Source organism: Nylanderia fulva, unplaced genomic scaffold, assembly GCF_048542155.1.
Source record: "Nylanderia fulva isolate GAGA-0341 unplaced genomic scaffold, ASM4854215v1 Scaffold39, whole genome shotgun sequence".
NCBI lineage: Eukaryota > Metazoa > Arthropoda > Insecta > Hymenoptera > Formicidae > Nylanderia > Nylanderia fulva.
The window spans coordinates 337,815-351,970 of NW_028190466.1; the positions used below are offsets into that span (position 1 = coordinate 337,815).

At 43.2% G+C, this 14,156-nt stretch overlaps 3 protein-coding genes across 3 annotated transcripts; all 3 read left to right on the forward strand.

The window, feature by feature from the left end:
- Positions 1–4,192: 4,192 nt before the first annotated feature.
- On the forward strand, positions 4,193–5,247 carry LOC146721972 (uncharacterized). The gene is made up of 2 exons (XM_085485716.1): positions 4,193–4,498; positions 4,546–5,247. Exons 1-2 carry the CDS (start codon positions 4,193–4,195, stop codon positions 5,245–5,247), a joined length of 1,008 nt encoding a protein of 335 aa, XP_085341842.1.
- An 87-nt stretch (positions 5,248–5,334) lies between these two features.
- On the forward strand, positions 5,335–8,440 carry LOC114932247 (uncharacterized). Its single transcript, XM_085485717.1, has 2 exons — positions 5,335–6,366; positions 6,959–8,440. The coding sequence occupies exons 1-2, from the start codon at positions 5,335–5,337 to the stop codon at positions 8,438–8,440; spliced, it is 2,514 nt and encodes an 837-aa protein (XP_085341843.1).
- A 92-nt stretch (positions 8,441–8,532) lies between these two features.
- On the forward strand, positions 8,533–9,714 carry LOC114932248 (uncharacterized). The gene has a single exon (XM_029304403.1). It carries the CDS (start codon positions 8,533–8,535, stop codon positions 9,712–9,714), a length of 1,182 nt encoding a protein of 393 aa, XP_029160236.1.
- The last annotated feature ends 4,442 nt before the right edge of the window (positions 9,715–14,156 follow it).

Consider the following 14,156-nt stretch of genomic DNA (forward strand, 5'->3'; position numbering starts at 1 on the left):
GGATAAACATTACCATTTTCTACGATCTGTCCTAAGAATTTTATACGCGTTTTCATAAATCTACATTTCTTAAAATTAAGTTCGAGACCATAATCGCTCGCCGTCCTTAATACTATTTCTAAATTCGTTAAAGCTTCCGCAAAATTTGAAGCAATAACTATAATATCATCTAAATACAATGTCATTATATTACTATTAATTAACGGTCTAAAAATATGATTAATATATCGCTGAAACGCTGGCGGAGAATTACAAAGTCCAAATGGCGCTTTCAAAAATTGATATTGTCCCTCATGCGTGACAAAGGCCGTATATTTACGACTTGACTCATCTACTGTGACATGGAAAAATCCATTTTTTAGATCTAATGTACTAAATACACGCGCGTCTTTTAATTTGTCTATTTGATCTTTGATTAAAGGTAATGGATGCTTATCTTTTTCTATAACTTTATTTAGCGGACGATAGTCGATACATACACGCGGAGAACCATCCTTCTTTTTTGCCACTACCACTGGACTCGCATATTCGGAAGAGCACTTTTCAATAATTCCGTTTTTTTGCCACTCGGCTACTTGTTCTTCGACGATTTTTTTATCCGGTGCGGGCAGTCTGCGCGGTCTTTGTGAAATCGGTTTGCTATCCTTCAGAGACACACTCAATCTAATACCCGTCGATTTGCAAATATTCGGTTGATATGAATTAATTAATTGTTCCACTCGATCACGTATTTTCTCATCGCGAATAAGTCCGAGGTCAACTTTTGTTTCTTCCGGCAAATCTATATGCGCTATAAATACTGTAGGAACAATTTTGGTAATAATAACCTTATTTTGATCAAATTTAAGTACAGCCATCTCAAGTATGTCTCTTCCGATAACAACATCGACTTCCATCGCATCGCTAGGAACAACATATAACGTCATTGGATAATCTTCATGATCGATATAAATGATTGTTTGAAAATATCCCAGCGACCTAGATTCGCCCTTGCCGAAACCGAGAAATGTTCGCGCGCACTGTACAAGCGTTCCCTTTAATTTACGAAACATATTTTCGCGAATGAAGCTAACACGACTACCGGTGTCTATTAACGCTAATAGTTTAATATTGTCTATAAAAATTTCTTTAAGCGGTTCGATTCTTTGAGAATACGTCACTAAATTAACTGTCGATGATTTAGAATCTCGCGCGTAATTTTTTGGCGCCAAACACTTAGCTGCTACGTGACCGAATTCGTTACAATTGAAGCATTTCTTACCTAGCGCTTTTTTCTTACAGTCTTTAGAGTTATGTCCGTATATGCCGCAGTTGAAACATCGAGTCTCCGTTTTTTGTTTGTCAGAAATCGTTGCTCTTTCCTTGCCGTCCCCTCGTGTTGTGCTACCGAATGTTTGCCTTGGTCTATCATTCTTGTCTTTTTAATACTTCGTAGATTTGTCGTGGTAGGCCTTTCTAATTTTTTCATAGGTCCTTAATTTTTCCTTGAACTCTCGGATAGTCTTGGCTCCAAATAACATCATTTTGTTATGAGTTTCGTCTTGTATGCCATCTATTACATAATCGAACAGAGCATCTATTTCGAGAGTACCGCGGGAGGCCAATTCTTTCATTGCCAAAAAATATTCCTTTATGGATTCCTCTCTTTTTATTTTGCGTTCTTGGAGCATTTTATGCAATTGCGCGCTGGTAATTTTCATAGAAAATTCTTTCGTTAAGGCCGTCTTCAATTCCGTCCAGGACTTTATTACACCTTCACTCTGAACAAATATTGTAATTTCGCTAATCCTTTCAAACATCTTTTTGCGAAAATTAATTTTTGTAAATTATTCCACTGGAACATAGACGCTGCGTCTTCAAAATCTGATATCCACCGCTGCACGGAATAAGAATCACCTCCGTCAAAAGATGGTACCGAATCCTCGACATCCTTATAACTTAGTGTGAATCTTGTATTATTTTCGTTCACGTGATTTCTGTTTTCTTGTCCTTGTTCACCGTGAAATATTGCCGCTGCCTCATTTGTTTCCAATGTCAACCTGTATGTTGTTAATGTTTGCCTCTCTCTCGTTGACCGCCACGTCATCATCCCCTGGCTTTCCATCGTCGTCGTCGTCAGAAATTACTGCCACTTGTTGCAAAGAATTTATATCCATTAATGTTTGTACTATGCGTTTTCTTAATATCTCTGCATTCCCAGTATAGTCTAAACCCAGGAGATTACAGATTGATATCAAGTCTCCGATAGTTAGCCTTCTTGTATAATCGAGTTTAGCACGAAATTCTTCTGAGTCATTGCAAAAATCGAAACCTGGGAATCCACGTATACGCTGTCGATTTCCTCGATCGCCTTCTTCCTCAAAGATAAGTTTATGTAATGCCGTTATAGTGGCCTTTGTTGCCGTCTTAATTTTTCCTCTTATCGCTGGAATCTGTGCTAAATTCTCCATCGTCGTAACACACTTTCACTACACTTCGTTGTTTTAAAATTCGTCTTTACCGTCTTTACTTTTGCGTTCGTCTACCGTCTTAGTCTCTCTTTTTCACTCTGTTTTATGAGATTGGACGAGCCCCCAAATGTAGGATTCGGTATTGGAGATAAGATATATTCTGCACAAATATTTAGAGAATCAAGGTTTGTATTTTATTTGTTTCTCCTTTCGAGGCTTATAGCGGACTGCCCCTCGTCTCTCTTACAAGTCGCTCAGCCGCTCAGCTGATCCCGTCCCCACTCTTGTTTTTCTACAAAGGAATTCGAGCCGACGAAAACCCGAATCCTCGAAAGACTCGCATATTATATTATCTAAATGCGCGTATACATCAAATTATAATAACATATGATTAACAACGCATAGAGTTAACAATCCTACAAATATATACTACAGTGCTATTGTTTTCACAGATTAATGTATTGAATTGGTTAATTAATACATTAATACATGAATTATTTTAGGAAAAATGACCGCGATACAATCGAAAGATATTGCGATATAAATAAATCTCTCTATATAAAGTTATCTTTGGTAGGAAGTGAATTGGATAGTCTTCAAAAAAAACTTGAAAGAGAACAACTCTTGGAAAAAACTTCTACTCTCCTGATACAATATATTCAACCGCGAAGAGATGTATGTTACTCGGATGTAAATGAATCATTGGATAGAATCGTACAAGAGGTACTGAATTGTCTCAGAGAGAAGCATCCTGAACATTCGATATTCTCCACGTCTGATAAAACTTTTTCCTATTGGAAAAACAACAATATCGATGATAATTATTGGAACGAAAGTGAAAGTACGCAAATTATGGATACACTCGAGGAATATATATTTGGCCAATTGAACTTTCAACAACGCGACTTTGACATGAGCTTTAAAGATTTATGTATAGATTATGTAAGTTCTAATAAGTTATAATATATGTTTGAGATGCAAAGTAAATTTTTAGTAAATTCTAGAATCATCGATCAGCGTCAATAATAAAAGTCACGTTCTTTTTTGTATGTTTGTCAAGGTAAAAAGATGACATAAATTAAAACCTGTCATCACAAAACATTCTTTGCATATAAACAATTAGCGGTATCGCAACCGTTTTCGCCGGATACTTATCGCGCTAAAAGCATGCGCAAAATTGCCACGCGGCCTCAATCACCAATTAGAAATAGCGAGCGGCCGCGCGCGCATGGCAAAACGCGAGTCCTTTGCGCATCTTAGCGAAGCGGCCAATTATGAGCTGTGTCCTCGAGTCACCTCGAACACAATTTAAATTGCTTACAATAATTGGCGCTTCCCGAGAGGGTGGGTTTTCTTCGGGAAACCATAAAAGAGAGCTCGCACCCGAAATTCGCGCCTTATCGCTTTTCGCAGTGACCGCATAACGCAAACCGCATATTAGTTAATCCGCAAAAATCTCGTTGACGACCGCCGCTTATTCCGCACTTTGATCTTGATTACGTTTTCTCTGAAATAATTAACTGTTGTAATAAGTCTTGTTCAAATGTATTTTGTAATTAAGTGTGTGTTGAAATTAAACCTTTTGATACAAAAAAGTGACTTATCCTGTTGTATCGCGCGATCCTCTTTCACGCAGCGCGTTCGCGAACATATTTCTGGTCCTTCGAGCCGGATAGGTCGTGCCGGCATCTGCAAGTTTGTGAACGTGTCTCTTCGTGCAGTTAGTGAGTTCGTGAATTGACATGGATGTGCACACCTTGATCGATTGTCAACGTGAGATCCAGGTCCGCATTTCACGCTCCGTGGAATATTTGAAAAAGCTGGGCACCACCAACATCACCACCAGTGCCGTATCTACACGCACCAGAATCCTAGATCAGCTGTGGACGAAATTCGAGGCACAGCATGATCTCATTCGTGCGGCTCTGAAAGAGAAATTTAGTGAGAGCGACTACTACAAGTCGGAGTTGCATGGAGATACGGAAAATCTTTACGTGGCACAACGCAGTACTTTGGATGGCTACGCCGAACATTTTCGGAAGCCGAACGTATCTCCATCGACGTCGCATCAAAGTCTTCGCTGCCGCGCATCAAGTTGCCGCCGTTCTCTGGTGCCTACGCTGATTGGCCTTCATTTCGCGATCTCTTCCTGTCCGTTGTGAGCAGCAATTCCATCTCGAACATAGAGCGCCTTCACCACCTCCGCTCATGTCTGACAGGTCAGGCTGAAAAGTTGATAAAGTCACTACCTGTCACAAGTGACAATTACGATCGCGCTTGGGCAATCTTGGACAAGCATTACGATAATAAAAGAGAGTTAATCCGCTCCAACTTTGTCACGTTTACCGCCGTGCCAAAGATGAAGAGAGATACCGCCGAGGAGCTGAGCCGCATCCACAACGCTGTCACCGCCGCCGTCAATCCACAGGAGAGCATCGGTCGTCCTATCAACACGCACGGGATAGACCTGTTCAACCACTTAGTCATCGAATTGTTCGACGCACGCACTCGTCTCGAATGGGAGTCAGCCACATCAGACTCCACCGAACCACCACAGAACGAAGCACTTCTCGACTTCATTAGTCGACGGGTATTGACACTCAACGCCGCACGACCGAGGAGTGTCACGAAAGGACCTGGAGAGGCATCACGATTCGCCAAAGCGCACGTCACAAAACATCAAGGCACAGATTCGCCTCAGTGTGCGCTGTGTCGTGAAAAACATACATTGATGACCTGCAAGGAATTCAAGGCCAAGACCGCGGTCGAACGGAAAACGTTTGTGGAGACCAACTGACTGTGCTTCAACTGCCTGGGCAACCACTTCTTGTCACGGTGTCAATCGAAAAAGAATTGCCTCACTTGCAACGCGCGACACCACACCATGTTGCACGGGGCATCCACGTCAACACCGTCAGCTGAGGCCACTTCACTTGCCACCACACTGGCCACCTCACGGCAATCTGAGAGCCACAAGGCCGTCCTTCTCGCAACTGCTCGCGTCAAGGTCGCTGATCGCTACGGATCACCACACGAGGTTCGAGTCTTGATCGACCAGTGCTCCGAGGTGTCCATCATCTCTGAGGCTCTGGCTCAGCGTCTTCGTCTGCCTCGAGCTTCAACGGATCTGTCCATCTTTGGCATCGGAGGGACTCGCTCTGGATCGGCTCGTGGCAAGGTCACGCTGGACATCACATCCGACGTGACCAACGCCGAGCTCCGCGTGGTTGCTTTTGTGCTGCCTCGCATCTCATTGCAACAAGGCACCGCCCAACGCGAGGATCGTAGCTGGCCTCACATCCAAGGACTCCGATTGGCCGACCCGCGTTTCCTGGATGACGACCCTGCGGAGCTACTTCTTGGAGCAGAGGTCTACTCGTTGATCCTTGAGGAAGGCCTTCGCAAGGGCGGCTCACGCATGCCGATCGCCCAGCAGACTAGCTTAGGATGGATCCTGTCCGGGGGCTACGACGCAGCAGCCACCGACGGACATCGCCGCACGTTTCAGTGCACCGCCGACAACGACCTCGCTGACCTGGTTCGACGATTCTGGGAGGAGGAACATGAGCCAGTAGCTGGGATCTTGCTCACCGCCGACGAAGCCAGATGCGAGAACATCTATGTGCGCACAGTCACGCGCACATCCAGTGGAAGATACGTGGTGAGGCTGCCATTTGCTTCACCGCCGACATCGCTCAGCGAGACTCGTCGACCTGCAGAGCGCCTCCTAGAAGCAATGGAGCGGAAGGGAGCCCGTGATGCTCGGTTCGGTGATCTCTATCGAGATTTCATGGACGAGTGCGAAGACCAGCAACATATGGAGAAAGTTAGCACGTCTACAACAGCTTCTAGCCCCAGGTGCTACTTACCGCATCACGGGGTCCTCAAGGAGTCGAGCACGACCACGAAGCTCAGGGTTGTGTTTAACGGCTCTAACGCACACGGTCCGGAGAGTCGCTGAACTCGCACCTCCTCACTGGAGCTAATCTCTTGCCAGCACTCGCTGACGTCTTACTCCGTTGGTGTTGGCATCGGTACATTTTCGTCACGGACATCGAGAAAATGTACCGACAAATTCTTGTGCATCCGGAGGATTGTCGCCTGCAAACCATCCTGTGGCGCCACAACAGCTCGGACAACATCCACGAGTACGAGCCCAGCAAACACAATATATAAATGTTACATACTTAAGCATGTTACATGTAACGTATATGTTAGTTGTAATTTCCCACTCATAGATGTAACATTTTTAATATTACATATATTACATTGTAGTTATATTGTCATTGTATCCCAAGATAGCACTGACTTATCAATACATCAATGTGCTATTTGGTATATAATTACAATGTAACTACAATGTAATTTATGTTATATTAAAATGTTACATCTGTGAGTGGAAAATTACAACTAACATGGATGTTACATGTAACGTACACGTTATATTACCTGTTATATTCCGTTTTATTATAGCAATGTAACAATTATATATCGGTGTTTGCTGGGAGCTGAAGACCGTGACCTACGGACTGGCGTGCGCACCCTTCCTCGCCATCAGGACTCTTCAGCAACTTACTGCAAACGAAGAGGCACGGTATCCACGCGGAGTCAGGGCGCTGCGACACGACTGTTACGTTGATGACGTGGTCACCGGTGCTGACAGCCTAGCGGATGCTATCGAACTTCAACAGGAACTTCGGAGTCTCTGCATGGCGGGCGGATTTCCTTTGAGAAAGTGGGCTGCCAACGATCAGCAGGTGCTCACAGGAATTCCACCGGAACATCGGCTTCAACGCGGACCGCACTCGTGGGAAGGAGAGAGCCACGCTACCTTGGGTCTTCGATGGTATCCTCAAGGTGATTGGTTCTCCTTCACCATACGTCCACGTGCAATCACCGACCTCACAAAGAGACGAGTTTTGGCCGAGACATCTCGACTATTTGATCCGATGGGCTGGCTAGCGCCTGTCGTCATCCGAACCAAAATTCTGATCCAGACAACGTGGCTTCAACGGCTGGATTGGGACTCTCCGCTGCCTGATCAGGACGCACACCGCTGGAGACAGCTGTTAAATCAACTTCCTTTGTTGGATCACATCCGTGTGGATCATTGGCTCAACACCGGAGATGACCAGTCGCAATTGCAGCTCCATGGGTTTGCCGATGCGTCGGAGCAAGGATACGCCGCCGTAGTATACATCCGCAACGCTGCAACAGAAAAAACATCAATCAACCTGTTGATGGCAAAATCGAAGGTCGCACCAGTCAAGCAGGTGTCGTTACCTCGATTGGAACTTTGTGCCGCCGCGTTACTTACCACGATCATGCTGCACGTACGCGCTACCCTCGGTTTGACTGCTACGCCGGTGCACCTGTGGTCAGACTCAAAGGTCACCCTTCAGTGGATTCGCGGACACTGCACCATTCAGTGGATTCGCGGACACTGCACCCTTCAGTGGATTCGCGGACACTGCACCCGCTGGAAAACCTTTGTCGCCAACCGAGTGTCTCAGATCCAGACCCTGCTTCCAGACGCTCAATGGAGACACGTCGCCGGACGAGAAAATCTTGCAGATTGTGCATCGCGCGGTGTTACCCCTGATGACTTACTTAATCATGAACTGTGGTGGACAGGACCTACCTGGCTGTCAGGGGACGAGGCTGCATGGCCTGGTGCAGACATCGACGTCCCAGAGGATGACCTCCCGGAGCAGCGAGCCACCAGTCTGGTAGTCAAGGTGCCAGTCACTGCCAAACCGGACCTTCTTCTACGGTTCCCGACGCTACAACGGCTGCTGCGAGTCACTGCGTGGTGTCGTCGATGGCTCAACCCGGTGAGACGTGACGCCACACCTGGCCGTCCATTGCATCCGGACGAGCTGGACGCCGCCTTGTTTCGATGGCTGCGAGTAGTGCAGGCGCTCCACTTTCCGACGGACGTAGCCGCGGCCTCTGCTCCGGACGCACTAGTCTACCGCAAAGCCACTTAGTGAAGTTGAGTCCGTTCCTCGACGGTCAAGGCGTACTGCGCGTCGGAGGACGTCTCAAAAATTCTCAACTACCGCTCGACGAGAAACATCCGATGATCATCCCTGCGGCATCCTGGCTGACTCGGCTGGTGATCGATTCCTGCCATCGACGGACACTGCACGGGGGTGTGCAGCTGACACTCGGCCTGCTCCATCTGCGCTTCTGGGTACCTCGAGGAAGAACCACCGTCAAGCAGCAGCTACACCGATGCGTAACCTGCACTCGATGGCGTGCTGCCACGCCACAACCTCAGATGAGTAACCTTCCTCGGGACCGAGTAACGCCAACTCGTCCGTTCCTCAGCACCGGCTCAGATTACGCGGGACCCATCCTCCTCCGGACCAGTAAGGGGCGTGGACATCGTGCGCACAAAGGGTACATCGCAGTCTTCGTCTGTTTCTGGTCGAAGGCCATTCACTTGGAAGTTGTCTCAGACTACACCTCAGAGGCTTTCATCGCCGCTCTGCGCCGTTTCGTCTCCCGCAGGGGCCTGTGTGCTGAGATTTACAGCGACTGCGGCACAACGTTCATCGGGGCAGATCGTACGTTGCGCAGTCTCTTCAACGCAGCGACAGTTGAAGGTCAGAGTATTGTCCTTGCCGCCACCGCTCAAGGAATCCGCTGGCATTTCAACCCGCCAGCGGCCCCGCACTTTGGTGGTCTTTGGAAGGCCGCCGTGAAGTCGACCAAGTTCCACCTCCGTCGGGTGATCAGCGAGACCACCCTTACGTTCGAGGAGTTGAGCACACTCCTCGCCCAGATCGAAGCCTGTCTTAACTCTCGTCCGTTACAGGCACTCTCAGATAATCCAGAGGACGTCTCGGCGTTGACCCCCGGTCACTTCCTCGTCGGGGCGCCGCTACTCGCTGTGCCGGAACCGTCATTGACAGGGCAGACGATATCCACCTTGCCACGCTGGCGTCATCTGCAGCTGATGAGGGATCACTTTTGGCAGCGATGGTCATCCGAATATGTGCACGGACTCGCCTCACGCACCAAATGGTTCAAGGACGAAGCTGCACCCAACGTCGGCGATCTCTGCCTCGTGCGCTCCGAGCTCACCCCACCAAGCCGATGGTCCCTCGCTCGCATAACGCGATTGCATCCCGGGGACGATGGGATTGTACGCGTGGTGTCAATCCGAACGGCCACGTCCGAGCTTGTGCGCCCACTCATCAAGCTTGTTTTCCTTCCGGGCGTGAACGCACCTAAACCGCACGCTGACACTTTGTAATTTCACTCACTACACAGTCATCACGTCATGCATCATAGTATCTGTCGCACTTCACTCATCTCATCCACCACCGCACTAAAATTATTTCATTATCACCGCTCACTGCATTGCACACTCGCCGTTCACATCAACCACGCGTTTTCGCCATTTCAGCTGATTGTTTCACACCACGCGTTCACCACGTGTTCTCATCGGCTCACAATCAGCTGATCAATTCACACCACGCGATCACGACGTGTATTTCGCCGCGCCGGCGCGCCCGCCCCACCATCGATCGCTATCGGAATGTGATCCGCGCCGGAACCACCACCAACTTTTTGTCACGTTGCGACAAGGCGGGCGGGAATGTTTGAGATGCAAAGTAAATTTTTAGTAAATTCTAGAATCATCGATCAGCGTCAATAATAAAAGTCACGTTCTTTTTTGTATGTTTGTCAAGGTAAAAAGATGTCATAAATTAAAACCTGTCATCACAAAACATTCTTTGCATATAAACAATTAGCGGTATCGCAACCGTTTTCGCCGGATACTTATCGCGCTAAAAGCATGCGCAAAATTGTTACGCGACCTCAATCACCAATTAAAAATAGCGAGCGGCCGCGCGCGCATGGCAAAACGCGAGTCCTTTGCGCATCTTAGCGAAGCGGCCAATTATGAGCTGTGTCCTCGAGCCACCTCGAACACAATTTAAATTGCTCACAATAATTGGCGCTTCCCGAGAGGGTGGATTTTCTTCGGGAAACCATAAAAGAAAGCTCGCACCCGAAATTCGCGTCTTATCGCTTTTCGCAGTGACCGCATAACGCAAACCGCATATTAGTTAATCCGCAAAAATCTCGTTGACGACCGCCGCACATTGTGCGACACATTAATGAAACAAAATTACAAAAAAAAGAATTACCTCTGAAGAAGTTTTCTCTCCATAAACTTCTCATATTGAGCTGCATACCTAAATTGATGGTATGTGCATTTAATGTTAATGATATCCTCAATAGTGATAGCATTATAGCTGAGAATGAAGCTTATCATTTCCTCTGGTAAGCTTGTTATATCGCTTCTGCCGTTATAAATAGAGAATAACACACAAGAAAATAATATAAATTAAAATGATTGTAATTTACTATTCGCATACCCAGCCAGAAATGATATTGAATCGACGTCAATTCGTCGTTGAATCGATGTCAATTCATCATTAAATCGACGTCGATCGGGTAAATCGCCGTCGAATCGATGTTGATTCAATGTCGATTTAACATTCATTTCTGGCTGGGATAATTAGTACTCGGTTTCTCCAAGCGCACATAACTTACTGAGGTACTGCAGGTATACACAGGTTTACCATTTTCAGAGAACACATGTGCAGGTTTTATGCACTAGAAACGTTTTCTACACTCTGGCTACTCCTTTTGTAAAATATCTTTATAAGTCCTTTATTCCTTCCCACTAAGGTCCTACAAGAACTTGTCGCGTCATGCGCAGAAAATAAATTTCAGAATGGACAAGCATTTCCATTTTACCTGCGCGCTTTTGACACAACAATAATCCTCTATTGTTGTGTCAAAGGCGCGCAGGTAAAATGGAAATTCTCGTCCACTCTGAAATTTATTTTCTGCGCATGACATGACAAATTCTTGTAGGACCTTAGTGGAGAGGAATACAGGACTTATATAGATATTTTACAAAAGGAGTAGCCAGAGTGTAGAAAACGTTTCTAGTGCATAAAACCTGCATATGTGTTCTCTGAAAATGGTAAACCTATGTATACCAGCAGTATCTCAGTAAGTTTTGTGCGCTTGGAGAAACCGAGTACTAATTATCCCAGCCAGAAATGAATGATTAAATCGACATTGAATCAACATCGATTCGACGGCGATTTACCCGATTGACGTCGATTTAATGATGAATTGACATCGATTCAACGACGAATTGACATTGATTCAATATCATTTCTGGCTGGGTATGCGAATAGTAAATTGCAATCATTTTAATTTATATTATTTTCTTCTGTGTTATTCTCTATTTATAACGGCAGAAGCAATATAACAAGCTTACCAGAGGAAATGATAAGCTTCATTCCCAGCTATAATGCTATCACTATTGAGGATATCATTAACTTTAGATGCACATGCCAACGATTTAGGTATGCAGCTCAATATGAGAAGTTTATGGAAAGAAAGCTTCTTCAGAGGTAATTCTTTTTTTTGTAATTTTTTGTAATTTTGTTTCATTAATGTGTCGCACAATGTATATCACTTCGTCATATAATATATTTTATTAAAACAATATCAATGAAAAATATAAAAAATATAATGAATGCAATAAAAATTATAATAAAACGAAAATTTTGATTATATTTATATATACAAACAGGTAAAAGAAAACTAAAAAGCCACCAGGTAAATCTACAAATTAATTTTCTGAATTGCACATTTTATTTTTTTTTAATAATTTAATTAAATTTAGTAGAATTAATTTTTTTAGGAATTAAAAACATGTTTTTGAAAATAACACTCTTTTTTATGTTTTAAATTTACATTTGAACGCCTCAGTATGCATAGCTCATTGTTCTATGCATTTTCTTTTATTAATAATAATAGAATATACAGGGTGTCCGGTAATGGTCGCCTCAACCGTCGTGTGCAGGTAGAGTAAGTTAAACCGAATAGGAAAGTCCTCTACCGTTTTGCGATTTTCGCAATAATTATTGTGTTATTAAATAAAAAAGATCGGCCAATCTAAGCGCGCGACGAGATGAGACGGCCCCCTGTCACACAATACACGGCGCGCGGCAAAGCGGAGGGAGGAGCGAACGCGATGGCTACGAACGGCGCGTAACGCTAAAGCTCCGCGACAACTATTTTCTCTCTTTCCCTTTTTATCTCACTTTCTTTTCTATAATATTTTTATTATAGTAAATATTAATCAGAAAAATTCTTATAAAATTCTTTCAATACCATTGTCCCACGATTACCATCATTTTTAGAGTAAATTTTAAGAAAAAATTTTCTCTGTGTAGTATTCGAATACATCCTATCAAAATTTTACGTTTTTTAAAATAATCAATAAATGATAATAATGAGAGAGGGAGAGAGAGAGAAAGAGAGAGTGAGTGAGTGAGTGAGGAACGTTATCATTTATGATAATAACGTTCCTCACTCTCTCTCTCTCTCTCTCTTTCTCTCTCTCTCTCTCTCTCTCTCTCGTTATTATCATTTATTGATTATTTTAAAAACGTAAATTTTGATAAAACGTATCCGAATACTACACATAAAAAATTTTCTCTTAAAATTTACCCTGAAAATCATGGTAATCGTGGGACAGTAAGGTACTGGAAGAATTTTATAAGAATTTTTCTGATTAATATTTACCACAATAAAAATATTAATATCTACCACAATAAAATAAAAAATGTACTCGATTAATTTTACTATGTTCATATTAATAATTTTTAATGTAGTAAATATTAATCAAAAAAACTCTTATAATATTTTTCCTACACCATATTATCCCACGATTACCATGATTTTCAGGATAAATTCTAATAAGAGAAAATTCTCTCCGTGTATGGTGTGATTTGCATCAGACTCTTATTTTGCTTTGTATGCATGTTAAATTTTAATGAGATACATCGTCGAAAATGATGTCAATGCGATTATTAATTTTTCAAAACTGTACTTTACAATAATTAATCAAGATGCCATTTTGAAAATAAAAAGATTCGTTTTTAGTAAAGAAAGTGAGATGAAAAGGGAAAGAGAGAAAATAGTTGTCGCGGAGCTTTAGCGTTACGCGCCGTTCGTAGCCATCGCGTTCGCTCCTCCCTCCGCTTTGCCGCGCGCCGTGTATCGTGTGACAGGGGACCGTCTCATCTCGTCGCGCGCTTAGATTGGCCGATCTTTTTTATTTAATAACACAATAATTATTGCGAAAATCGCAAAACGGTAGAGGACTTTCTTATTCGGTTTAACTTACTCTACCTGCACACGACGGTTGAGGCGACCATTACCGGACACCCTGTATATGCTTTATATAAACCATATACATTTTGTACAAATAACAATATATATATATATATATATATATATATATGTGTATATATACAAACATATATATATATATATATATATATATATATAAAATTTAAATAATATATGAAATATAACAAACAAAATATAATATAAATTTCAAACAAAAAAATATTTAAAAAATTTTAAATATTGTATTTTTTGTTTATTAACTAAATCATCTTAGAGCTTTTTATTTTTAACAAATTATAATATAATTATATTTTTTATTAAGAAATATGTTAAATTATATAGCTTTATAAATATTTTCCATATATTTGTAAAAATAAAATAATTTATAATAACTACATAAGGTTGTAACGTAAATAAAGTTTTGTTTATTTGTATTTACTTTATTTTACATTTGTAGTAAAATTT